Source organism: Diadema antillarum, unplaced genomic scaffold (genome assembly GCF_040938485.1).
Source record: "Diadema antillarum isolate AM-2024a unplaced genomic scaffold, OU_Dant_1.0 seq00001324_RagTag, whole genome shotgun sequence".
NCBI classification, from domain to species: domain Eukaryota; kingdom Metazoa; phylum Echinodermata; class Echinoidea; order Diadematoida; family Diadematidae; genus Diadema; species Diadema antillarum.
Window position 1 is genome coordinate 1117510 of NW_027272095.1, and position 25124 is coordinate 1142633.

Here is a 25124-nt window from a genome sequence, read left to right on the forward strand (position 1 = left end):
CTAAAGAAAAAGTCCACGCTTACATTATAGAGTTTATAAGGGATTATTTCTTAAATTGCCATGTTAAAGTTTTACTTCAATAGTTCATTAATGAAAGTCATTGGTCACGGAATGGTCAGACTGATGTTTTCTTGAAAACTTGTAGGCTATAGTCCATTACATGGTCTACCCATCTCAAAGTAAAATTTGGAAAAAGAAAAAAACTATACAATCAATGACACGTCGTCATTACTTGCACACTGTCTCTATAATAAACGCCATATTTAGATCACCATTGTCAATGCAATTAAATGGGTTTTATGTACTTTGCGCCCCTTGATGCGGCTTATCTAGGCCCCAATTGGCATTATGATACTGTAAAACACTTTTTTTTTTTGTAAACTCAGCATACCCTACCCTTTTATGCACTGAACATCCGTCTTCTATCCCTTCGCGATGTCCCCATCATGCAATGCCCCCTCCTTTTTGCAGTGAAACAAACACTTCATAACTGTTTCACTATGTCAGATTTTAGTAGACTAACCCTCTTCGGGTTTCGCTGACGTGTGTCATTTTTCGTTAATTCTTCCCTAATACTTGTATTGTACAGCAGCAGAGCATCGACCCCACTTATGTGACTGCCCCCACCCTGTGCCCCCATCCCGTACCCAACCCGACCCAACCCCACCCCCGCCGCCCGCGCGCCCCAGCCCCAAGCCCTATTACCTGCGGACTGCGATGGCCTGACAGTGTGAGTGCACGAGTGTGCAGCAAAGATGTGCAGCGTCCAATCCAATGGTGAGTGTGGCACCGTTTTTGTGATACTGATGACGTCCAACCAAGAAGATAATTGTGATTTCATGATTCAAACCCGCACTATTTTTTCCAGATTTGATATGTGAGTATTATATACAAGTCACTCGTTTCTTAACATATCAGCTCAGAAAGCTTGAACGTTAGTTACCATGACATACACAGGCAAAGTTGAGAAATATGGAAGTTTAACAAATTACATTAATGCGAGATTCCTTAGTCCCAGCTGTTGAAATTTATCGTTGGACTGACAGGTGCATTGTTCATTGGATCAAAACGTCAATAAAAGATTCTAACAGTCACAGTGAGTAATACTGAGTCGTAAATCTACTAAGGCTAGGGCTAGTCCTGCATTGCCATGACCTTGGTATCGTGCGTAAGATTGTTTTGAGTCGAGTAATAGGTGGTTTCCAAACCAGGCTTTGACTGCCTGCGTAGCCCCATCCAATGGCAATGTGTGAAGCGTAGATTTTCTACTAATGTTTAATACGTGTAACTGCCTTATTAGTGGGGCTGCGCATTGTAGCATTCAAATCATGACAGGGGTAGTATCGCGGATAAATATCAACTTAAAATCGAAAAAATTTCTTCAGTTTAAAGGTAGGGAATCCCATTTGCACGCCTTAAATGAAGAGTTGTATAAATACAGTGGCATGTTGAAGAGAATATCATTTTAGAAACTCCTATAAAGTATTGAAAGTGGAAGGTAACATTTAGTACATTTTTTGACGGTTAGATTTTGAATTGAATTGTTTTCGGGGCTCACCGTAAATTCCAGTACATTACTAGGCTACCTTTGCAGACCCATGTACTGCATGTGTGTCCATCATGTATATTTTGTGAAGAAAGTTCATCAACACTTACAAACATTTCTATACATTCTTACCACACACTCTATATGTTATTACATCAGCTCTTGTACTTTTAGATTTGTGTTTATAGATCACAAATACAGAAGAATGCAACAAAAAGGCTTAAGTGTGGCTGACACACAGAACTACTGAGTAGTTGAGTTTTGTGCATTATTCAAATTTTAGATAACTGTTGACTGAGGGCGCTATGCATGCTTGACAGTCGGACGCATATTTTTTAGCTCTGCAAATTGCAGTTTAAATCCTATCAAATTTTTAATTTTCTTCGAGGCATCTGCGTTTTAATCGGTGATATTATAGTGTTTTTTACTATGCTGATCCATCTGTGATGGATTTTTATCCTTATGTGTGAGAAATTAGCGAGAAATTTTGATCTACAAATTGGACCAACGTCTGCTCTGAGGTGGAAGCTCAAGCAACACAGCTCTACGGACCGACCTCACGTGTGTGATAGTGCAATCAAGATTTTCGTGCATCCAACAAGTAACGCGCCAACATATGTGCCGACCGCCATCTTGGATTTTATGCCTTGTGGGATGTTTTTAAACATTTTTTGTAATAAAAGTATTTGTATGGTTATTAAATAAGTGTTTGTTTTGGGAGTATTTTTTATGAACAACGACAGCCTGCATTATGGCGATTTTACAGTCATTCTGGATCCCAGCCCTAGTAATGATTCTCAGCCTGATTATTAGAACCAGCAGCAGCACAGCTGAACATGAGTGTGGTGTCAACAGAGAAAATCTGCAATCAAATATCTTCCGTGACAACTGGATGGCACCATCTTCCGCCCTTAGTTTTTCGCAACACAGATTATACAAGCAAGAAAACCAAGTGAGCATGTTCCATTACTCTTTGTATTTGTTGAAGTCAAAATCACCAAGAACAATGTTGAGTGTGAAGAGGGCTAGACTTATGGCCTTTGTGTATGTTTTGCTGTCAGGTGATATTGAACTAAATCCTGGCCCCCGTAAACTAAAGTACCCTTGTGAAATTTGTAAGAAAGCAGCCAAATGGGGACAGAAAGCTGTTGAATGTGAACAGTGCCAGGGTTGGTTTCACGCTTCATGCCTGAAAATGAGTGATGACATGTATGATTATTTGTCAGATCATCCATCTTTTTCTTGGATCTGTTCTAATTGTGGAAACCCAAATGTGTCGTTTTTCTCTCTAAGCGCTACCAAGTTAGAACTGTCCAACAGTTTCGACCCATTGACCCAGTTACCAAGTAATGCCATTAACGTTTCATCAGATGATAGGCAAGACCTAGACATTGGACAACCTGTTCAAACATCAAGCCCAAACCCAAAACCTAAGACTCCAGTGTTTAGCAGAAAGAATGCAGGAGCCAATCCCAAGGACAACTATAAAAGAAGGAACAAACAGAAGCCTGAGTTAACAAAACGGATGAAAATGATTAATTTGAATTGTCAGAGTATAAAAGCTAAATTATTGAGCTTCGAAGCTGTATTGGCTTGTGAGAACCCAGATGTAGTAATCGGGACTGAGTCTTGGTTAAACAGCTCTATTTCTACCGGGGAAATTTTTCCATCATGCTACAATGTTTTCAGAAGAGATAGAGCGACTGATCAGAGAGGTGGTGGAGTTTTCATTGCTGTAAGAGATACCTTCCTTGCGTCAGAAGAGCCACATCTCCAAACAAACTCAGAAATTATATGGGTCTCAATCCACGTGAAAGGAATACCACCCTTGTACATAGGTGCATTTTATAGACCACCCTCGTCAAACTTAGAGTACTTGGAAGAGTTGGAATTATCGTTATCAAGAGTTCCAAAGAATGCTTCCGTGTGGATCCTTGGTGACTTCAACCTACCACACGTTGATTGGGAATCAGCCGTCTTCAAACCTGGTGGCCAGTACCCAGCAGTGAGTAGGAAAGTGATAGATATCATGAATGACAATAACCTACAACAACTTGTTAAAGATCCTACAAGAGCAGAGAATATACTGGACCTGTGCTTCACAAATCGCCCTGCATCTGCAGAATCTGTGAAGGTGGACCATGGTATTAGTGACCATGATATGGTGATTATAGAAGCTGTGTTAAAGCCCAAAGTTAACAGACCACCCAAGCGGAAAGTTTACATCTACAAGAAGGCGAACTTCGAGGAAATCAACAGGGACATGGAAGATTTCAACAAATCCCTCACTCACGATCGCATCTCCTCTTCAAGTATGGAGGAACTCTATACTGACTTTAAAACAGCCCTTCAGTCATCAGTTCAAAGACACATCCCCTCTAAGATGACCTCAAGTCGTTTCTCATACCCATGGATAGACAGATCACTCAAAAGGGACTACAGAAAGAAGAAGAGACTCTACAATAAAGCGAAAAGGTCACAGTCTCCCACTGACCAAGAAGCATTCAAGAAACTGAGAAGAAGTATTGACAGGAGAACCAGGAAGGCATATAAGAACTACTTGAGAGATGTTATCGGGGCCAGCCTAAGAACCGAAAACCCTAAACCTTTCTGGAAATTTATTAAGGCTAAGAGACAAGAAGTAAGTGGAATTCCACCCCTCAAAGTCCGTGGTAATATCATCCCAGGGGCAATGGAGAAAGCAGAGGCATTTAATGAATACTTCTGCTCAGTATTCACTGACGAAGATGACAACATACCAGACCTAGACGGTAGTAATATCCCGGATATAGATGATATTGTGATAACTGAAGAAGGAGTTCGTAAACTGCTTTTGAATATCAACCCGAATAAAGCTGCAGGTCCTGATGGAATACAAGGAAAGGTTCTTAAAGCCTGTGCAGGTAGCATTGCCCCAGCTCTGCAAAAGATTTTTCAGAAATCCATCTCTACCGGTGATCTTCCCAAGGATTGGCGCACCGCGAATGTAACACCTATCTACAAAAAAGATGATCGTTCCCAACCACAGAGCTACAGACCAGTCTCCTTAACCTCGATCGTTTGCAAATTACTCGAGCACATCATCCATGGCCATATCATGAAACATTTCGAGAGGTTTGGAATTTTAGCTGATCAGCAGCATGGCTTTCGAAAAGGCAGGTCGTGTGAGTCACAACTTTCAGGCTTGATCGACGACATACAGAAAGTTTTGGACAATAGGGGCCAAGTTGATTTAATAATATTGGACTTTAAAAAAGCTTTTGATGTAGTTCCCCATCATCGTCTACTTCATAAGCTTGAATATTTTGGAATTCGAAACAAAATCCATGTTTGGTTGAAGAATTTCCTAAACAACCGCCACCAGAGAGTTCTTTTGGAAGGGATTACCAGTGGACCCTTACCTGTGAAGTCAGGCGTTCCACAGGGCACAGTGATGGGGCCACTGTTGTTCCTCACCTATGTTAATGATCTACCCAGTAACCTCTCATCGAAAGTACGCCTGTTCGCGGATGATTGTATTTTGTATCGTGGGATTGAAACCTCTTCAGACCAAACTTCACTCCAAGCTGATATTGACACACTTCGGGCCTGGGAACAAAAGTGGCAGATGGGCTTCAATACTTCCAAATGCTTCGTTATGACTGTCACTCACAAATCAAGACCCCCTCAGTTCAGTTACTCCATGGGAAACAACACACTAAGTAGAGTCGATCATCACCCATACCTTGGAGTTGAATTGGCATCGGATCTGTCTTGGACCATGCATATCAACCAAGTAATCAACAAAGCCAACCGTCAGCTTGGTCTGCTGAGAAGGAATTTGTTTAGCTGCGACATACAAACCAAAGCCATAGCTTACATCACCCTGGTACGTCCACTCTTGGAATACTGTCACGCAGTTTGGGACCCAAGTCAACAAAACAACAAACAAGCAATCGAAAAGATCCAAAAAAGAGCTGCAAGATTTGCATGCAACAATTATGACAGATCAGCTAGTGTAACAAATATGATGAAGCGACTGGAATGGGAAAGCCTCGAGAGACGTAGAATTAAATCTCGCCTTCTCATCATCTATAAAGAGACCCAAGGATTAATCCCCAGCAATATTAAACATCTGCAAAGCTCCAATTTAACCAAGAGAAAACCAACCACACGACACTCCTCCAAGAAATTTGTGTACGACCATATAAGAGCAAATAAGAGCTGCTACCGGCAGTCTCTATACCCAAGGACAATCCCCCAGTGGAACAACCTCCCAGATAATGTCAGAGAAGCTTCTACAATCCAAAAATTTAAAGACCTTCTTGAAAATATTAAGTTTGAATAAGATATGCCTCCGACTCAAGCATATATTGCTACCTACATGTACGGGATAGCCACACCAGGCGTTTGTACATCAAGGATATCAAGATCAAGATCAAGAAATTTCTAAGCAGTGGCCTAAGCAAGTCCCCTGAGGTTCATATTTAATGTTTTGCTGCATTTTGGGAGGTCTGTAAAAGGTATCCCCTGCCTTTAAAACCCAAAAACTTACAGGTAAAGTTGAAGTGTTAATTGACAACAGGAAATGTGCAACGTTTGGTTCTGCCAATATAGAATCTAGATCTAGATTCTACTCTAGGTGTTCTAGTCCCTTTCTGTTCGAATTGATGACTAAAATCGTGACTCAGTCGAGAGGAACCTGGGAGAGCTACACTGAATTGACGGCCAGCGCATGCACACACATCACATGCGCACAAATTTCAAATCCATTGACCGGATAAGATGTGGTGTGAAATTTGTGCGCATGTGATGTGTGCGCACGCGCTGGCCGTCAATTCAGTGTAGCTCTCCCAGGTTCCTCTTGACCGAGTCACATTAAGCAGAGACTCCAACTCCCCCGTTTTCGACGGGAGATCTCCCGCCAAAAGCCGTTCTCCCGCTTATACTTGCCTTGAGATTTAATTTCTCCCACCCTGCCTGGCCCTGGCTCTGTGTCTCCCGTTTGAAATGATTTCTTACTTTAATATCATTGTATGTTGAAAAATAAGCCTTAGATAGCACGAGAGAGCATCTAGAACCGAGCTTCCAGGGCCCTTAAGCAGACCCTGGACCCCGGCCGCAAGGAAATTCGCACTTTGCGCTTGTGCAAATTGGAGTCTCCCGTTTGCTAGGGGTTTCAGGTGGGAGAATCTCCCGATCAGAAGGTGCTTTGGGTTTGAGTCTCTGATTAAGTCATCAATTCGAACAGAAAGGGACTATTGGCAGAACCAAACACTGCACGTTTCCTGTTGTCAACACTTCAACTTTACCTGTAACGTTAAGTCTTCAAATTGAAGAATTTTTTTTTGTTTTAAGTTGATATTTATCCGCGATACTACCCCAGCCTGTCATGATTTGAATGAGTAATGCGCATCCCCATTACGCTACGCGTTGGATGGGGCTGGTCGTAGTTAATCTAACGTTAGACCTACAGCTGTACTAGTAAGTAGTTTAGGCCTATTAATTCTACTTGATTTAGTTTACCCGGTCTTTCGACCGGTATTCCCAGTAAAATTTAACAAACATTGACATTGTCATTAGACAAAAGAGACAAAGTTGCCTGATGAAAATCGGTCTGTTAATTTAAACTTATCTTGCTGTTGTCAGGGATATGTTCCACGGAGAACGGATCAAGACACAGTAGTGTAAAAAACATGAAGCGTGAGCTGGGCTGGGAGCTGCTGAAACATTGATGCAGAGTAGGCGGCATTACCGCATTCCGCGAAGCGCTTGCGGGTCGCCCATCCATCCTAGTTTGAAAAGCCCTGCGTCCGTTCCGAAGGGTTGTCTGGAAATCATCAACGATGTTGTATCGTGGGTTACAAGTAACAAAACTTAGGACTGCAAATAAGGAAGGAACAGAAAAGGCGTGGCAGTTAACGTCTCGGTGTTTATTGCAGAACTGTCTGTCTCCAGACATGCACTCATGTATATAAGAACAGTTTCAATAGGTGGTGTATTGGAATGTATGCTGACACCTGAGGCACATGCATACTAATACACGGAGGTTACATAATGAGGTTACATAATGAATGTCAGGGTGTCTAGACACTTTATGAATATCCGTACTGTAAATCTGAATATCTGTAAACACAACATTCTCCCTCTCGTTGAAATTACCTTCATGGCACTGATCCATTACAATATACTCCAAACTAATTTCCAAATTGATCAGTGTTTACACAATCCTTTCAACATCATCACATATAAAATTGCCAAATTGATCAGGTTTACAAAACCCTTTCAACTTTATTGCATATAAAACCTCTGCCTTAAACCGTTACTCTGTATCTCTTCATTACTGATGCATCATGACAAAGGTGAGTTTTTGTTTGTTTGTTTGTTTGGTGGTCTTTTTTTTGTGTGTATATATATGTAAAGCCCACATCTGTCGGGTTTGGAGCTTCAACTATGGCCTTGACATGCCTATCATCAGGTGCTAAACCATGGCTACTCACAGAGTGCCCGAGGTAACTGAGTTCTGACAAGTGAAACTGACACTTACTGGGATTCAAACGCAAACCAGCATCTTGCAGTTTGGTATTAAAGTACCTTGTTCAATCTAGTGTCATGCTCTGTCCTGTCCCTGCCGTGCACAATGACGTCATCTAGGTAACACTGAACTCCTGGAAGTCCTGCTAGGATCGTACTCATGAGCTTCTGGAAGGTGGACGGTGCTGATGCCAATCCAAAACAAGCTCTTTTGAAGCGGTACAATCCATCATGAGTGATGAACGCTGTGAGGTCACGACTCTCTTCGTACAGCTCGAGTTGGTGGTATGCGGATGCTAAATCCATCTTAGAGAACACAGTGGATCCTTCTAGCTCAGAGAATAGCTCTCCAATATCCGGTAATGGATAGCTATCGACAACAATTGCCTTATTCACCTCGCGCAATTCTACACACAAACGAATATCACCTGATTTCTTTGCGGCGACAACGATGGGCGAGACCCACTCACTAGAATCAATTTTCTCGATCCCATCCTCGTCGCCAGAAATTTTGTTGTATCGTGGGTTACAAGTAACAAAACTTAGGACTGCAAATAAGGAAGGAACAGAAAAGGCGTGGCAGTTAACGTCTCGGTGTTTATTGCAGAACTGTCTGTCTCCAGACATGCACTCATGTATATAAGAACAGTTTCAATAGGTGGTGTATTGGCATGTATGCTGACACCTGAGGCACATGCATACTAATACACGGAGGTTACATAATGAGGTTACATAATGATTGTCAGGGTGTCTAGACACTTTATGAATATATGCGTACTGTAAATCTGAATATCTGTAAAAACAACATTCGACAAGCTTCATCCCAATCGCCATGAACAAAACTGGTATACAATGTAAATACTCGTTTATCCCAAGAACAATCACAGACTGGAACTCACTCCCATCAACAGTTTCCAACATTACAAACAAAGACTCCTTTAAAGCAGCAACCCTACAATACATCCATGAGCAAAGCAACTAGACCCCGCACTTCTCTCTCCGAGCAATTTAACACCAGCGCACCCCCTGTCCGGTTGGCCCCTACTAAGGGGTGTTGGACAGTATACAGGAAGAAGAAGAACGTCTGGCTTCATGGAATCCCCTCCTATTTCAAAAAGAGATTAAAAAATAAAAAATAAAATGGATTGATTTTTTTTTTCTGTCGAAGACAGTTCATATTCAGATATTCTGGACACTCTCTGGCTGTTTACTTTAGGCCTTGCATTTTACAGTACGGTACACTACAAGTTATAGTCACGAGTTAGACCCCATTTTGTGTGCAATGCAATGATTAACTATAGGGTCTACACAGCCCAGTCGCTGTAAGGACAGCGTACTAACAGCGTCTGGTCGGGCTATGCAATGATGCGTATTTATTGTGAAGCACAGTGTCCTTTGGAACAGGTCTGATTGTTAGCCCTACTCTGAGCTGTTTGAAGACCGTGGCCTAGCTAGGGGAGAACACGTCTTCTTGTGCTTCCATGGTCATGATGGTGGACCATGGCCTGATGGGTACCGATAACCTAGCTAGCTCAGTGTGTGCATGTGCAGTGGTGCTTTTAATCATGTTGATAGTAACTCCAAACATCTAACTTTACTGTGTAGACCAAAGATATCAGTCTGTATTTGTTCAGGAATATATTTCACAGAGGCTACATCTGGCCTCATGGAATCTCTTTCCTATGAATATAAAGAACAGCAGAAAAGTAAAAAAAAAAACACAACAAGTTAATAAAACTCTTCAGGACAGACAGATTTTTCTGTCTAGTCACTATACAGTATATGCTGCCAGATGTTGAATCAATCCAGTCCAATGCCCTGAAAGCCACTTTTTCTTGGGCTGACATATTGACCAGAGCTAATTATGTTCAGTAAATTAAGGTGGTTATGACAACTTCATTCACCCATTCATTCATTCATTCAGACTTCATAAAACCTGATCACCAGACAGGCATTGAATCCACCCGACCACTGAGCTTCCACCCGACAGTCAGTGCTGGTTCTAATCCTGGTAGCATTCAGGGCGTACTGCATCATTATTTGTATTCATGCTTGTAGGGTTGAATCCTGCCCAATTATGTATGCCTATAAGATGACTTTTTTTTTTCATGGCTGCTGCTGGAAACACCAATTAAGTTGGTGCTTAACCTGTTGAAGACAAGTCCCATGTGTACTCGGGGGGTGAGTATGGGAAATGCATGTTATAGCAAAACCAGTCCATCCTCAACGAGGTTAATTACATTGATGAGGGTAATTTGTCATTCATTTGCTATAGGATCTTTCCGCTTTACAGTTTGCAGGTTTGGTGCATAAAAAATTATAGCACAAAGGAGGCAGAGCAGTAGAGATGGACCCCTCCTATTCAGAGGCATGCAGGGACGGCTTCTATGGCGGAGACAGAGAAGATGGCCGGCATAATCCGACGCAGTCACAGCAGCAGCAACAACAGCAGCAGCAACATGGGCAACACATGCCGCCATACCCCCACCAGCTTCCCTACCACTCGGCCCTGCTCTCCCCTCTTTCTCAGCAAGCCTACGTTTTGGAACATGCAGAGCAGTCCATGGGAAGGAGTGACTACGAGAGTGGACAAGCTACAATGCTGAGACCCCTTTATGCTGGTGAGGATGGAGTTTGCATATTTGTGACCCTGCACCTCAAAACAAACAAAAAGTCGCCAGACATGAATTTTTAGTTAAGACCATATTCTGAAAGAGCAGACTTTAAGCTTTAAAGTGATGTATAACTAAAATCAAATGGACTCATCTAACCTATCTAAATATTGGAAAGAAAGCACAAACTCAGGAAAAGTGTGAACTGAGAAAAGAGGCTCTGAAGTACAGTGTCTATTCAAGCGCTTAATCTTTACCAAACCGTGCAGGCTGTGCGATGAATAGGACAAAAAACAGGAAGTAAACCACCAGAGTAACAACAATGAAGGGATTATCAGATTAAAGTGAAATTAAGCATGCCTCATTAACATATTCTGTCCATAATTAATGCCAACTTTCAAAGCAGTAGCACTATCCTTTCAAAAGTTATTAGAGTTGAAAGTGAAGAGTGTGGACAAGGTTTTTCAGAAATGAAAAAGGGATTCTAAAGACACACCTAATCACACTATTCTACCAAAAATGTTTTAGATAAACTGCTGAAAAACACACTTTCCTGCCTGTTTTATGATACCAAATTTTAGCATAATGTAAATGAAGACCCGCTCTTTCAGGAAATATGAAAAAGTCAAGTTCGGCTAGGTTGACCCATTTCACTTATTTTCAGTCCTCACGCAAAATCAGTGTGTGCGACTTTATGTTCGTTATGAGGTGCACGGTCACATTTATACACAGTTGCATGGCAATGTAGTGGTAGATTATAACACTGTCAGCATCTTACAGAAACTTTTGTGAGTGACATTTACCATCCAAAAGTTTACTGCTCATCACATGGCATTCCCTAAAAAGTATCATTGCATGCTTTCATTATTGACCTTGCAGATATTCATCATGCAATTGTGGATAGCACATGATGATGAAACCACCAATGTCTACCACTCATAGGCTTTTCATCAAACCTGCCTTATCCCTCAGAGTGCTGTACCCTCTATGTGTATGATGATTATTATGGTGTAGTCGTTATACTGTAGTTAGGCCTCAGTTTTGAGCCACACTCCCACTGATGTCTTTTACCTGCACAGGAAGTTATTAAAGTCTTCACTAGAGCTATGGAACAAGATTTTGCATTTGTTGAGAGATGAAGCACTTTCATCAACTCAATTTTGTCTTATTGGAGTTTCATTTTTGACTTAATAGAGAGGTAATACTCAACCTTATGCTTTCATGGCTGAACTACCCAAGGTTGCTACTCTTTTATCTCTTTATGTGCTAACTACGCATATTCTGCTCAAACGCACAAACCCACCTAAACCGATCGATAAATCGCCGAATGCCACAGTACAATAAAATCATTTCTGGTGATTCAGTTCCTCTCTCATACAGCTTGCATTTTATGTGGTCATTGACTATCAAGTGGTCATTGACTATTAAGCGGTATTCTGTACTGGATTTGCGTGTAAAGTTTTTGTTACTGTTTTGTGTGCAAAAGTCATGCTAGCAATAGCTACCGGTAATGTGAAAGATAGCCAGTCATAGATTTGTCATAAAATAATACATCAAACCAAAGCTTGGTGTTTTTTTTTTTTTTACTCACTTTACTCACTATTTGTCCAGCTCAACAGAAATCTATAAAAGTTACACAGACTTGAAAAAAAAAGAATGTTATCTCAAAGCATGACTATGTTTAAATAGCATCTCAGAATAATGTGGCACACAGGGGGTTTCCACCATGGCACATCAAGAGCCAAACACAGAACTGCAACGACAAAGGGGATTGTATGTGAGTGTCACATGCAGTAAGTACAGGGTGAAAATGTGTTATTTCTTTGCCTGGTTGTTACCATCAATGTATTCACTAAGCCCTTCAAATTAATGCAGTTTTGCACACCGTATTGATAAACAAGTTGTCTAAAAAATGCTAACGTCAGTGAATAAAAAATGAAACCACAAGAGACCGCTTTGTGCTGAGGGATAATGGCATAATCCACCGTCTTCCAGGTTCAACACCAATGCTGCATTGCCCTAATGTGCTGGTGCAACCCACCGACCAGAGTTCGCATAGCTACTCTCCCACTGAGGCACACCAGATGCAGCGGCTCCAAGCAGTACCACGTCGCAACCTGACACCACCCAGCACCTCCAGTTCACCGCCAAGCAACTCAGCTCGTCAAATACTGCAACAAAGTGCGGCATCCAGCTCCGGCGCCAAGGCCAGTCACCCAGGACCAATACCAGTACGCGCATCACCAATAGGAACCCGGGCACCACCGGCAGGAACCCGGGACCCACCAGCAGGAACCCAGGAGGCTCCGTCATCAACCCGGGAGCCAGCGGCACCATCTGAGTGCACTGACCGGGGGCCAGATTTGGACAGACCGCACACCAACAGTACCTCACAGCCAGAGGATCTGTCCGTTGCGAAGTCTGCGAGGAAGTTCACTGGTCTTCGCTTGCCGGAGATCCTGTCCTTCAAGACCTCGCAGGCTGAGAGAAAAAGCATCTTGGGTGTGGTTGCCAGGAGTGAGGTGGAGAAGGGTGTGGTCTTTGGACCCTACGGTGGTAACCTCCTGGACGAGGAGAATGGAGCCACGAAAGAGACTGCATGGGAGGTAAACCTGTGACCATTATTGGTAGGCTTTGGTCAGGCATGCAGTTAAAGGGACTGTACAGTAATGGTTGAGGTAGGGATTCATGTTTTGAACATTCCTAAATGAGATAATGAAAAGCCTCTTATGAAATATGAAAGAGCATGCAATTTCAAGAATGATTCAACGTTTATTTGATGAAAATTGGTTTTCAAATGGCTGAGGTATCCAAAAAAGTGTTAATAATAAAAGGCTACGTACTGTACATGCCACAACTTTATTAGGATCTTTTTGTTTCACCTTGTTTTTGGATATCTCTGCCTTTTCAAAACTGATTTTCATCGAATAAACTTTTGATACCCGTTAGAACTGCATGCTCTTTGACATCTCATAGAGTGGTTTCTGAATCTCGCAAAATGTTAAAAGCTAAATCTACACCTCGACCAGAACTGTACACACCCTTTTAAGGGGATGGCTAGTAACTGATCAGTGGGAATCAGTGGGAATGCTGGGGGATGATTGTTCCAATCCTTGTGGAATTCATTTAAAGCAGAATACTAAAGGAAACGCATATTTTGTTGGATTATTCCCCCATTTCAAGCTTAGAGCATGTTAAACACAGCGGCCTTTCATTCATCCATTTATAAAATTGCGTTTTGGAGAACGGCTGCTTAGAAAAATTGTATCCTTAATCATGCTCAATCGGAAGATCCGTGGTTATTTTGGGGGCGTGTCCATGATGTCATGGGGTGAAGGGCAAACCCGGAAGTATCACACAACAGCCTAAGCTTATCTATGTATGCTCTCGATGAGAGCGAGATGTCGAGGCTCGTATTCCGAAATCCCAAGACATTTTTTATCAGAATGTCATAAAAAATGAAGTAAAATTGTTTTCTTCTTCAAGTCTCCTGTGAAATCACACATTTCTTTGTTCAAATAGAGTCTGTTACGTGTTATTAAGGCCACGAATACAGAAGTTGTCAGGCCTAGTGCCTGTAGTGGTGCTTCGTAGTCGATCCGTCATATGCATGCGCCCATCACCGGCCGCGTATGTCGCAGTGCAGTAGCCTCCGTGCATCAAAGAGCGGAGGAAACCTGGGCTTCGTACCTCTTTGGTAATGGTACGTACAATGTACTATATCAGCAGTTCCTCAGTAGTACTACTGCTGTGTACGCCATAATATTTAGCGAATCGGGACTTGCCAATAATTTCGCGAGTGCTTAAATTCGCGGTTGTGGAGTACACTACGGAAGGGGGAAATATATACAGAAAGATCAGAGTTAATATTTTCTCGTGTTTTTGAATTCGCAAAAAGCACCAGGTTCACGAAATTGGCGAAAATTTAAAAAAAAAAACCTCCCTAAACATTTGGCGTACGTGGATCGCTAACACTAGATACCACGCAATGCGCGGGCATCAACTAAGTCGAAGTCTTGACTAGGCCGGCCGGCCGGCCTATCTGGTGATAAAATAAACGATACAGAGTACTGCGATTTTCATCGATAGTGATAAAACTTTGATCGACTCTGTGAAGTAATGAATGGATCGTGCAGTGAATTTGTGAGGGTACTATGTACCTAGCTAGATAGAATGCTGATGAGCTGTGAACGGGAGTACGGAGTGAGTGTGATGTGATAAGATATGATAATACGTAGCCCGACCAGACGCTGCGCTACTTACAGCGACTGGGCTGTGTTCAGTTAGGCCTAATGCTGCTCTGAAGTATGAGTTCAAGTCAGCACTAAGCTCGGTTCATTTTCAGTTCAGAATAAAAACAACTCTTACCAATCTAAATTTTGAAGTCTATCTGGCATTGGTCCTGCGTCACCAACATTGTCCCCTGGCCTGCCGTGTGGCAAGGGCTCGTACTGCCAATCTCCACTAAGTCCGTCCACTTCAACCGGACTGCCCTGGGCCTTCCCCACTAGCTCGCCCGCAGCGTCTCCCTCCTGCGCCCCGCCATGCGGCTCGTCATCAACATCTATCTCTGCAACTTCACCCGGGTCATTATCACTACTTTCATCATCGCTATCATAACTAGTGTATACTGTATCACTCAGTTCATCATCGCTTCCACATTCAAATTCCACAAAGAAATCATCCTGATCATCACTGGCCTCAACCCTAACTTACCTGGGCTATTTAGCAAGCTTGAATTCCTGCGGGGGGGGGGGCATTATGGCCCCCCCCCCCCCTTCAGATCTCGGCCGTTGATCACGCGATCGCCGCAAAATTTTGCATGAACATAAAGCCGGGTGTAATCTACAAGACTGTTAAGTTAAATTTTCAAAAAATTTGCATTTTTTATTTTAAATTAATTAATTATGCAAATATATGCAAAAAACCTCATTTTCGTCTGTAATTGGCTTATAAAAGCTTATGGAATGCTGATTTTTGTTGTAAATATTCCTAGTGACATTCCGAACATTTGTGCGTGAAAAAAAAATCAGTATCAAAATTAATTTCTTGTTTTTTATTGTTTTATCATTTTTTAATGTATTTCTTTGTTTTTTCGAACTTTTGTTTTTGTTGTTTTTTTCAGCAGAATTTGTCATACACATCTTTAGAAGCATAATTATACTAAAATGAATTTATTTCAGCCATTAAAATAAAAAATATGAATCTTTATATGAATTAATTGAAAAAACACAATTTGTATTGACTTTGTACACAAAATCACGTTTTTGAGCAATTTTGGGGTGGATGAAAATTTTTTGAAGGGGCGTGGCTTCGGAACAGTATGCCCGGTTGCAACAAATTTGGTCTCAAAAGTTGCGCGAGACTTGAAAGTAAAAAGTCAGCGAGCGGCGCGGTCAAAAAAATTTGCGCGGCGGAATGGTCGCGGAATTTGTCGAGGGGGGGGCCATTATGGCCCCCCCAGGTGAGTTAGGGTTAACGTACGATGTCGCGCATTATCGAAAAACAAACTTTCAAAACTTTATATTCAAATACTATCTACAACTTGTATATAAAATACAATGCATGCATTATGGGCGCGGGGGCCTGCGGCGTTCAAGACCTTGCGCGATTCCCTTCACCCCATGACGTCATCGGCAAAGCCTCGAAATTTACGCTGTGACCTAGATTTCAGGGGGGGGGGGGGGTGACAGGTGTAAATCTTCAATATCCTCTAACTCCACTTCAAAAAGGCCATTTTAAACGATGTAAACGACAAATTGTTCTATGTGTCCCACTCTTTGATTTCATATAATTTTATTTCTTCAGTATTCCCCTTTAAGAGTACATTGTTGTGTGAAAATTATTTGCTTCAGAATGGTCTCATATTCAAGTAATGTGCAGTTTAATGTTTCCAGGTTAGCATGCCTGTATAGTGACAGGGCAATTTTTAACCGCCCGTTAAGAATCGCCTTGTCACTGCACAGGCATGCTAACCTGGAAACATTAAACTGCACATTACTTGAATATGAGACCATTCTGAAGCAAATAATTTTCACACAACAATAGATATATGATGTACTCTTAAATTAATCCCACAAGGCTCAGAACAATCATCCCCTAGCATTCCCACTGATTCCCACTGATCAGTTACTTGCCGTCCCCTTTAACAGAAGTTTACAGGACAAAGCAGTGTTGCCACTGGCATTCTAGTATACATTGTGTGGACAAGAATTTTTGCGTACATCTTACCTTTGCAAATTGTGGCTTCATCTTGAGACAATCATGAAAGTTGCAGGTGTGCAAATATTTCTGGTTGGTTATAGTACCAATACCCACACCTACCATGCTACTGGATTCATTTGTTTTTATGCCTCCGCCACGTAGTGGTGCCGGAGGCATTATGTTTTCGGGTTGTCCGTCCGTCCGTCCGTACGTCCGTACGTACGTCCGTACGTACGTCCGTACGTACGTCCGTACGTACGTCCGTCCGCTTTCGTTTACGCGATAACTTGAGTAATATTTACTGGAATTTTACCAAACTTGGTCCAAGTATGAAGTATGATGGGGCAATGATTTGATCAGATTTTAGGTGAAATCGGCTAAAGGTCAAAGGTCAAAGGTCAAGGTCAAATCATGAAATTTATCCGTTTACGCGATAACTCAAGACTGTATGGAGCAAATTTCACCAAACTTTGTTGGAGGATGATGTATGATGGGACAATTATTTGATTAGTTTTTCAGTGAAATCGGAGAGAGGTCAAAGGTCAAAGATCAAGGTCAAATCCTAAAATTTATCTGTTTACGTGATAACTCAAAACTGGATGAAGCAGCTTTCACCAAACTTGGTCCAAGGATGATGTATGATGGGACAATTAGTTGAGTAGATTTTAGTGACATTGACAAGAGGTCAAAGGTCAAAAGGTCAAGGTCAAATGCTAAAAATGTTGCTATTTCCCCCATATCTATGCAATGCCTGCAGTTATTTTCTTGAAACTTAGTGTAGACATGTACTACTGCATAAAGATTCTCCAGAGAGAGTTTCATGTCATAAGGTCAAAGGTCAAAAGGTCAAAGGTTAGGTGAAAATGTTGCAATATCACTTTTCTCACAAATGGTTCAATGTAGATGTATCTTGATTGAACTTGGTACATGCATGTTCTGACTGGTAGGGATTATCTAGGGAATTTAGGGGTCATGGGTCAATAGTCAGGAGTCAAAGGTCAAGGTCAACTTCTCAAAATGTTAACATTTCCCTCATATACGCATGTACTAATATATGCAATGATTGCATTATTAGTTTTAAAATTTGATATATGTACATGTATTACTTAATGGAGATTCTCTTGGAAATTTCCAGCCAGAAGGTCAAAGGTCAAAGGTTAGGTTTAAATGAAAAAAATATATATATTTTGTACTGGTAATTACACTCTTTCTTCCTATTTTGAAAATTATACTCAATGCATAAACTTATGATAAGGTCGGTCAGAAGTCAAGTAAACATTTCCAATTCCCCAAATATGTGTACCTGCACTCTTTAATAGACAATTATAGCAAACCCAGTTCGTGGAAAGTGAACATTCAAGATATTTCTGATAAACCTGTTATTTCGATATTTTGCCAGTTATGTGAAACTGTCATCACACATTGTGAAGACATTGTACTATACACCTATTGGGAGAATCATGCATTATGGCGGAGGCATCAGTCGCCGTAGCGACATTTCTAGTTGTTTTCTTGCATTTTTTGTTCTTGTTTTCATAGCTATGAATTTTGGTTCTACAAACACAAGATTTCAAGAATGTATTGGAAACTTCAAATAATATTAGAACCCTTTTAAGTAGTTGTCAAAACTAATTACCCCCCCTACCCGAAGTCTCGGCCATCATTGGTGCGATGGTGACAGAATTTGGCAGGCGTGACACCAACGTCGTAATCTACAAGATTGTTTCATTAGATTTTTGTCTCGCCCACCGGAGGTGAAGGCGAGACTAAGGGATCCAGATGGCGTCCGTCCGGCGTCCGTCCGTCGTCCGTCCGTCGTCCGTCGTCCGTCGTCCGTCACAAATGTTAAAGTTTACCTGCAAGACTCTCTTATGATGCATAACTTGGCAACTGTCACAGCAATGGCAGCCATACTTGGGTGATAGAAGCACTAGGGGTATCTTCATGTTATGATGTTGTCGGAGGTAATGTGATGATGTCAAAGGTCATTTGAGGTCATATATTAAGGAGTATGTGCAAGACACTCTTTTCTATGTTAAAGTTTACCTGCAAGACTCTCTTTTGACAAATAACTTCACATAAGTTGCTTGGATTACAACCTAACTTGGGTCATAGATGCAATGGGGGTACTTTCATGTTATGGTGCCGTTGGAGGTCACAGGATAAGGTCAAAGGTCATTTGAGGTCATACGTTAAAGTTTACTTGCAAGACTCTCTTATCACACGTAGCTCGACACATGTTGCTACAATGGCAATCAAACTTGGGTGATGGATGCACTGGGGGTACCTTCATGTTATGGTGCCGTAAGAGGTCACAGGATAAGGTCAAAGGTCATTTGAGGTCATATGTTAAAGTTTACTTGCAAGACTCTCTTATCACACGTAACTCAGCACATGTTGCTACAATGGCAATCAAACTTGGGTGATGGTAGATGTCTCTTGGGAAGTTGAAGGTAACCACAAGGTCAAAGGTTACAGATGGGGGTCAACGAACTTTTAGGGCCCAATGTTACAAGTTTTTAGGGCGCATTTCGTTCATGGCTCATAACTTTTGATTCCTTTGTCCGTTTGTGACCAAACTTGGACGGAAGATGTCCCTTGGGAAGTTAAAGGTCATCACAAGGTCAAAGGTCACAGAAAGGGGTCAACAAATTTTTAGGGCCCAATGTTAAGTTTTTATGGCGCGTTTCGATTATGACTCATTACTTTTGATCCCTTTGTTCGTTTGTGACCAAACTTGGATGGTAAATGTCCCTTAGGGTGTTGAAGGTCACCACAAGGTTAAAGGTCATAAGCAGGTCAATTAACTTCTGGGAGTTATAAAAAATATTAATTCCTTGTACGCGAATGGGCGAGACACAATGTGGCGATTGCCTTGTTTGAAACAATTTCTAATTTTATTGAATTGATTATGTAAATTAAGCTCAAGATCATATTTTAGCCTAATTAAAAGCATTGAGAGTCCACTTTTTGGTCTGTAAATCGGTTTTAACATATTCAACAATTGTACATCACAAAAACTTCCAAACTCATTTCAAATCTTATAAATGTATTTTATTGTTTTCAGAATTTCTTATGTATTTCTTTGTTTTTCAACCTTTGTTTTTCTTTGTTTTTTAATTGGAAATTGTCACTGACCACTTTTCTACTATAATTAGCATAAAATCAATCAATGAAAGTGATTTGTAAAAATAATCAGGTTTTCATGACTTTCATGACAGAGCACTGTTTTCCATCTCAAAGGAAATGTACACAAAATCACGTAATTGCTCCCGTTTTGGGGCGGCATACCATTACAAAAATGGGTGTGGCTTCGAAAAAGTATGCGCGGATGTTGCAACTTTGGACTCAAAAGTTGCGCGAGACTTGGGCGACGAAAGTCAAGAAGCCTCACGACAAGGCCTTCTCGCGTTACAGAATTATAGCGTGAAATGTTAGGGTTGAAGTACTTGAATTTCCAGTTCCAGCCAGGTTCCTGCATAGACTGCATAGTGTACTCTGTGGTCATTCCAACTAACACTGAGCTACAAATGTACCATGTATATTATAAAGTTTGCATACAAAATAGAATGAAACCTTTGTTTTGAATTCAGTTGTCATGACTGTAAGTAAATATACAATATACATTAATCTTATGTCATCTTCTACTACGTGTTTATCATCTTTGAATATTGAAGTTTATACACAAATGTGATTGATACATTAGCAATCTATTGTGTCTCCCTGAAGATCACATCACTGCAGCACCTTCATGTCTTCCAAACCTCAATTAATATCTTTCAACAATATCAATTGGAGTGGTGTGGCATAGTGGATAAGATTCCCACCTCCCAATCGGAGGACCCAAGTTCAATTCCTGTCCAGTGGTTATGTCCTTGGACAAGATGTTTTTCCCACAATGTGTCTCTTGACCCAGGTGTATAAATCTGTACCTAGCAGTGCTGGGGTAATAATAATGGCAGGGCCCTCTGGTATAGCAGTGGCAATGTTGAAGAGGCTACCCTGGATAGATAAGATGTTATTATCATTGTATAAAATATAACAACAAAAGACAACAACAAACAAACAGGTTGAATGTGATAAAACTATATCTGCAGCAGCATTTATTTGTTTTTTTCACTCGCTGTTTTCCATCTCTTTTCCTCCTTTTCTGATTTTCCCCCGGATTGTAGCTTTGTACAGGTGGTAAAGTGTACTTTTACATGGACGGGAAGAAGAAGGACCAAAGGAATTGGATGTCGTTCGTGAAATGTGCTTCGTCCACGGAAGAGATTAATGTGGAAGCATTCCAACAGTACGGCCACGTCTACTTCAGGGCTGCAAAGTACATTGAACCAGGAAGTGAGCTCAGGGTTTTCTACTGTGATGAGTACGCCGGCAGCATCGGCTTCAAGACAGCACTGGAAGATCTTAAGTACAACAAAGGTGCTCTAGGCTCTCTCCCAGGCTTTTGTTGAAAATTGCAGATATTATGATAATGTTATGTGTGCTGTGTGTGTCTGGGAAGAGGAAACATTGTAAATATTGTAGAAAATACATAGCATACATTGGTAAGAGGTCAGTCAATCATTTGCATTCTCAGTTCCGTCCATTTTCAATTCCATTTCCAATGAAATGCAGAGCAATATACTGCAATTAATATGATATGGACATTCATTCAGAATTCACAAAGATACAAGTTATGCTACAGTGTATGCTATTCAAAATAACTGTAGTGGCAATCACTCAAGAGTCAGTTCTTGCTGACGGAGCCACCTGTCTTTATTAAAGTAAGAATAGTGGAGATTACGAAGCATTTCAGATGTACAAGAAGATCATGTATCTGACCGTGTTTTGATGAGGTATTTCTAAATATGATTATATTGAGCTACAAAGCATTGAGACCCCAAACCGAGTGTCCATGAGTGTGTTCAAGCGCTCAAAAGCAAACCAAAGCAAACTATACCATGCTGTGCTATATTTGGAGCGTGCGGGCGCTCTGCTCAGAATGCGTACCTCATATGTTACTGTGCATCACAAAATGAACAAAAAGTCGCACGCACTGATTTTGTGTGAGAACGGGAAAAAGGTGAAATAGGTCAACATAGCCAATCTTGACTTTTTCGTATTTTCTGAAAGAGCAAGTCTTCTTCTACAACATACTAAAGTGTGGGATCATAAGACGAAAAGAAAATTAGGTTATCGAGCAGTTTTTCTGGAACAATTTTTAGGGGAATAGTGTGATTAGGTGTTTCTTAAAGAGTCATCTTTTCATTTCTTAAAAACCCTGTCATGCTCATCACTTTCAACTCCAATAACTTTAGAAGGGATAAGGCTACTGCTTTGAAAGTTGGCATTTATCATCAGAATGTGATGATGAGGCATGCGCAATTTCAGCTTAATCTGTTAATCCCTTCATTCTTGTTGCCTTGGTGGTTATCATCCTGTTATTTGTTCCATTCATCGCACAGCTAGCGCGGCTTGGTAAAGATTAAACACTTGAATAGACCCTGTTCTTCAGAGGCTCTTTTCTTAGTTCACACTTATCCAGGGTGTGTACCGGTACTTTCTTTCCAATATTTAGAGTCCATTTGGATTGAGTTATGTATCACTTTAAAGCTTAGAGTCTGCTCTTTCAGAATATGACCTTAACTAAAAATCCATGAGTTGCAACTTTTTGTTCGTTTTGTGGTGCAGGGTCACATATTTTACTTTTAGAGTGGTTCATGCATTATGTTGCAAGAGGGTCATTAAACTTTAAACTACTCACAGATGTCCTGAACAAAAGGCACATATGACCTATGTGCCTTTTTACCTGCATTCTTCATATGCAAACATATGGTATCCTTTTGGTACCCCTTTGAAGCACATCGGAGAATTAGAGAGCTCCTCTTGTGCGAGTTTGGTACTGTTCGGGTCACTTTTTTGAGAGTGCTCGAATGCCCCCCGAGCTAATTGCAAACTCCACACATTATCTACTACAACAGCTGTGTCACAGATTCTCCAGTCATATCAGTTGTGTATCTCCCATTAAGAGTAAAGCAACAGGCATTAAAAAAAAAGCCTCAGTATAACCTGCTTCAGCACAGAATTCCTTGTGGTAGTACTAAATAGCATTACAATTGTACAACTACACTTTTAGTTTTGATAACTTATTTTCCCTCATGTGCTCTAGTTTTCTTAACATTGTGATCTTTTCTTTTTCTCTTTTGATACAGAAAAGGCCAAGTTCCATTGTGAGTCATGCAGTGTTGAACTGCCTTCAGCAAAGTGTATGTTTCGCCACATTAAGTTTGACCACAGCTCGGCCTGCTCAGATGAATTGCGGCCAGTCATCAAGTGGGAGCCAAAGACCAGGGGCAAGCTTCAGGAATGGAACGTCCCACCTCCCCAGGGAGAGACAGGGGAGAACAGTAAGAAACTGCCCAACGCAAAGGCCACGGGCCAGAAATTCGTCTGTAAGGTGTGTGGGAAGAACTTTCCCACGGAGGGCCGGCTGGAGGCACACATGCGCTTCCACGAGGTTACCGAGGAGCACTCCTGCCAGGTTTGTGGGGAGAAACTGAACACTGCCTACGCGCTTGTTAGGCACATGGTTCAGCACGACACAAGCACGCACCAGTGCAGCAAGTGCGACAAGTCGTACAAGGCAAAGAGTTGCCTCTTTCGGCATTATCGCGATGTTCACGACGTGCAACCGAGCGCCGGATTCAAGTGCCAAATCTGTTCCGCCGTACTACCGACAAAAAGAGATCTAAGTCGCCACGAAAAGGCCCACCGGGAGTCAAAGGATGTTCGGAGGATGAAGGTTTCCAATGAGTTGTGGAAAAAGAAGAAGACGTATAGAATGCAAAAGGCAAGAGAATATCCCAGAGAAGATATTCCGTCATCAGAAAACGCTTCATCAGAAGAGCCAGTAGAGGGCGACATGCATAATCAACAACCCCGTAAACCCTTTACAAAAGGCAAGGCACAGTCAGACGGGCCAAAGGATATGCTGGGAAAGGTTGAGAGCTACTATGCGAAGCCGCGACCATTCAAATGTCGCTATTGTCCTAGGACGTACACTTGCAGAGCGAGAGCCGTCCATCACGAGAAGGAGGCCCACGAGGGGAAAGGAACCTACAAGTGCAACCTCTGTCCGCGCATGTTCATGACAGAGTGCAGCTTCCTCAACCATTACCAGTGCCACGAACAAAACCGCATGTACCGCTGCTCCCTCTGCCCTCGGACGTTCTCGTCGGAGAGCGCCCTCAACAACCACCAGGGGGAACACACGGGCCTGAAGCCCTTCAAGTGTGACCTCTGTGGCAGGGGCTTCCGCGACCGCAAAGGGGTGCGCGACCACAAGCGTAGGATACATCAGACGCGGACTCCGCGCTTCTTTTGCTCGATTTGCAACCGGGGCTTCACCAACAAGGTGCCCCTCCAGAAGCACGAGCTTCGCCACAAAGGAATCCGCCCCTTCGTCTGCCTGGTCTGCGGGAAGGGCTTTACTGCCAAGTACGTGCTTGAAGTGCACACGAGGAGCAAGCACACGGACGAGAAACCGTTCTCTTGCCAGATTTGTGGCAAAAAGTTTGCCATCCAACAGAACTACACAAGCCACATGTTCAAGCATAAAGTCCAGGGCGAGGACATACCAGCCATCGTGAACTCAGTGCCACAAAGCCAAACACAGAGCTCTGACAGTGTACAGCAATGCTGATAGACAAGTCTTCTTTACAACCAAGTGACTATTCTTACTTTAGCCATATAAGTACGTGTATTGTTATTTTGTATTCTGTAAAATACTTTGTTCACTGATTGACACGAAGCCTGGAATGCTCTCTTTGTCACTTTGTCTGCACCCATGTCTGGAAAATAACTGTCAATGAATGGAGATTACCAAATCCGTCTCATCCTAACTGCACAACCATGGCCTTCCTGTTGGACTGAGGCACATTACTAACTTTTCAAATAGGTGAAGTTTTAATGCATTACTAAATGCTTCTGAAAAAGCTATGCCAATTAACCCTATTTTAACTGGGCTATTTGAGACCAAGTTTTTACTGGGGGGAGGAGGGGTGGTCAATTTGACCCCCCCCCCCCCCCCCCCCTCAGATCTCGGCCACCGATCGCCGCAAAATTTTGCCTTAAGATAGAGCCAGATGTCATCTACAAGATTACACGGTCATACAATAAAATAATATTGCCTTTCTATTTTTGATAAATTATGCAAATTTATGCTTGAAATCACATTTTCACCTATAACTCCATTAAAAAGACAG

General features: G+C 41.8%; 1 protein-coding gene across 1 annotated transcript; it reads left to right on the top strand.

Moving 5' to 3' along the window:
* Positions 1 to 776: 776 nt before the first annotated feature.
* Positions 777 to 24853, top strand: LOC139708301 (uncharacterized). Its single transcript, XM_071620268.1, has 5 exons — positions 777 to 877; positions 10353 to 10680; positions 12667 to 13277; positions 21048 to 21300; positions 23073 to 24853. The coding sequence occupies exons 2-5, from the start codon at positions 10407 to 10409 to the stop codon at positions 24560 to 24562; spliced, it is 2628 nt and encodes an 875-aa protein (XP_071476369.1). The 5' UTR covers positions 777 to 877; positions 10353 to 10406; the 3' UTR covers positions 24563 to 24853.
* The last annotated feature ends 271 nt before the right edge of the window (positions 24854 to 25124 follow it).

Bases quoted from the DNA above. Each gene is read 5' to 3' on its own strand.
- LOC139708301 (XM_071620268.1), top strand. From the start codon at position 10,407: ATGGACCCCTCCTATTCAGAGGCATGCAGGGACGGCTTCTATGGCGGA. The intron at 10,681-12,666 runs GTGAGGATGGAG...ACCGTCTTCCAG, and splicing joins GCTGAGACCCCTTTATGCTG to GTTCAACACCAATGCTGCAT. The intron at 13,278-21,047 runs GTAAACCTGTGA...CCCGGATTGTAG, and splicing joins CGAAAGAGACTGCATGGGAG to CTTTGTACAGGTGGTAAAGT.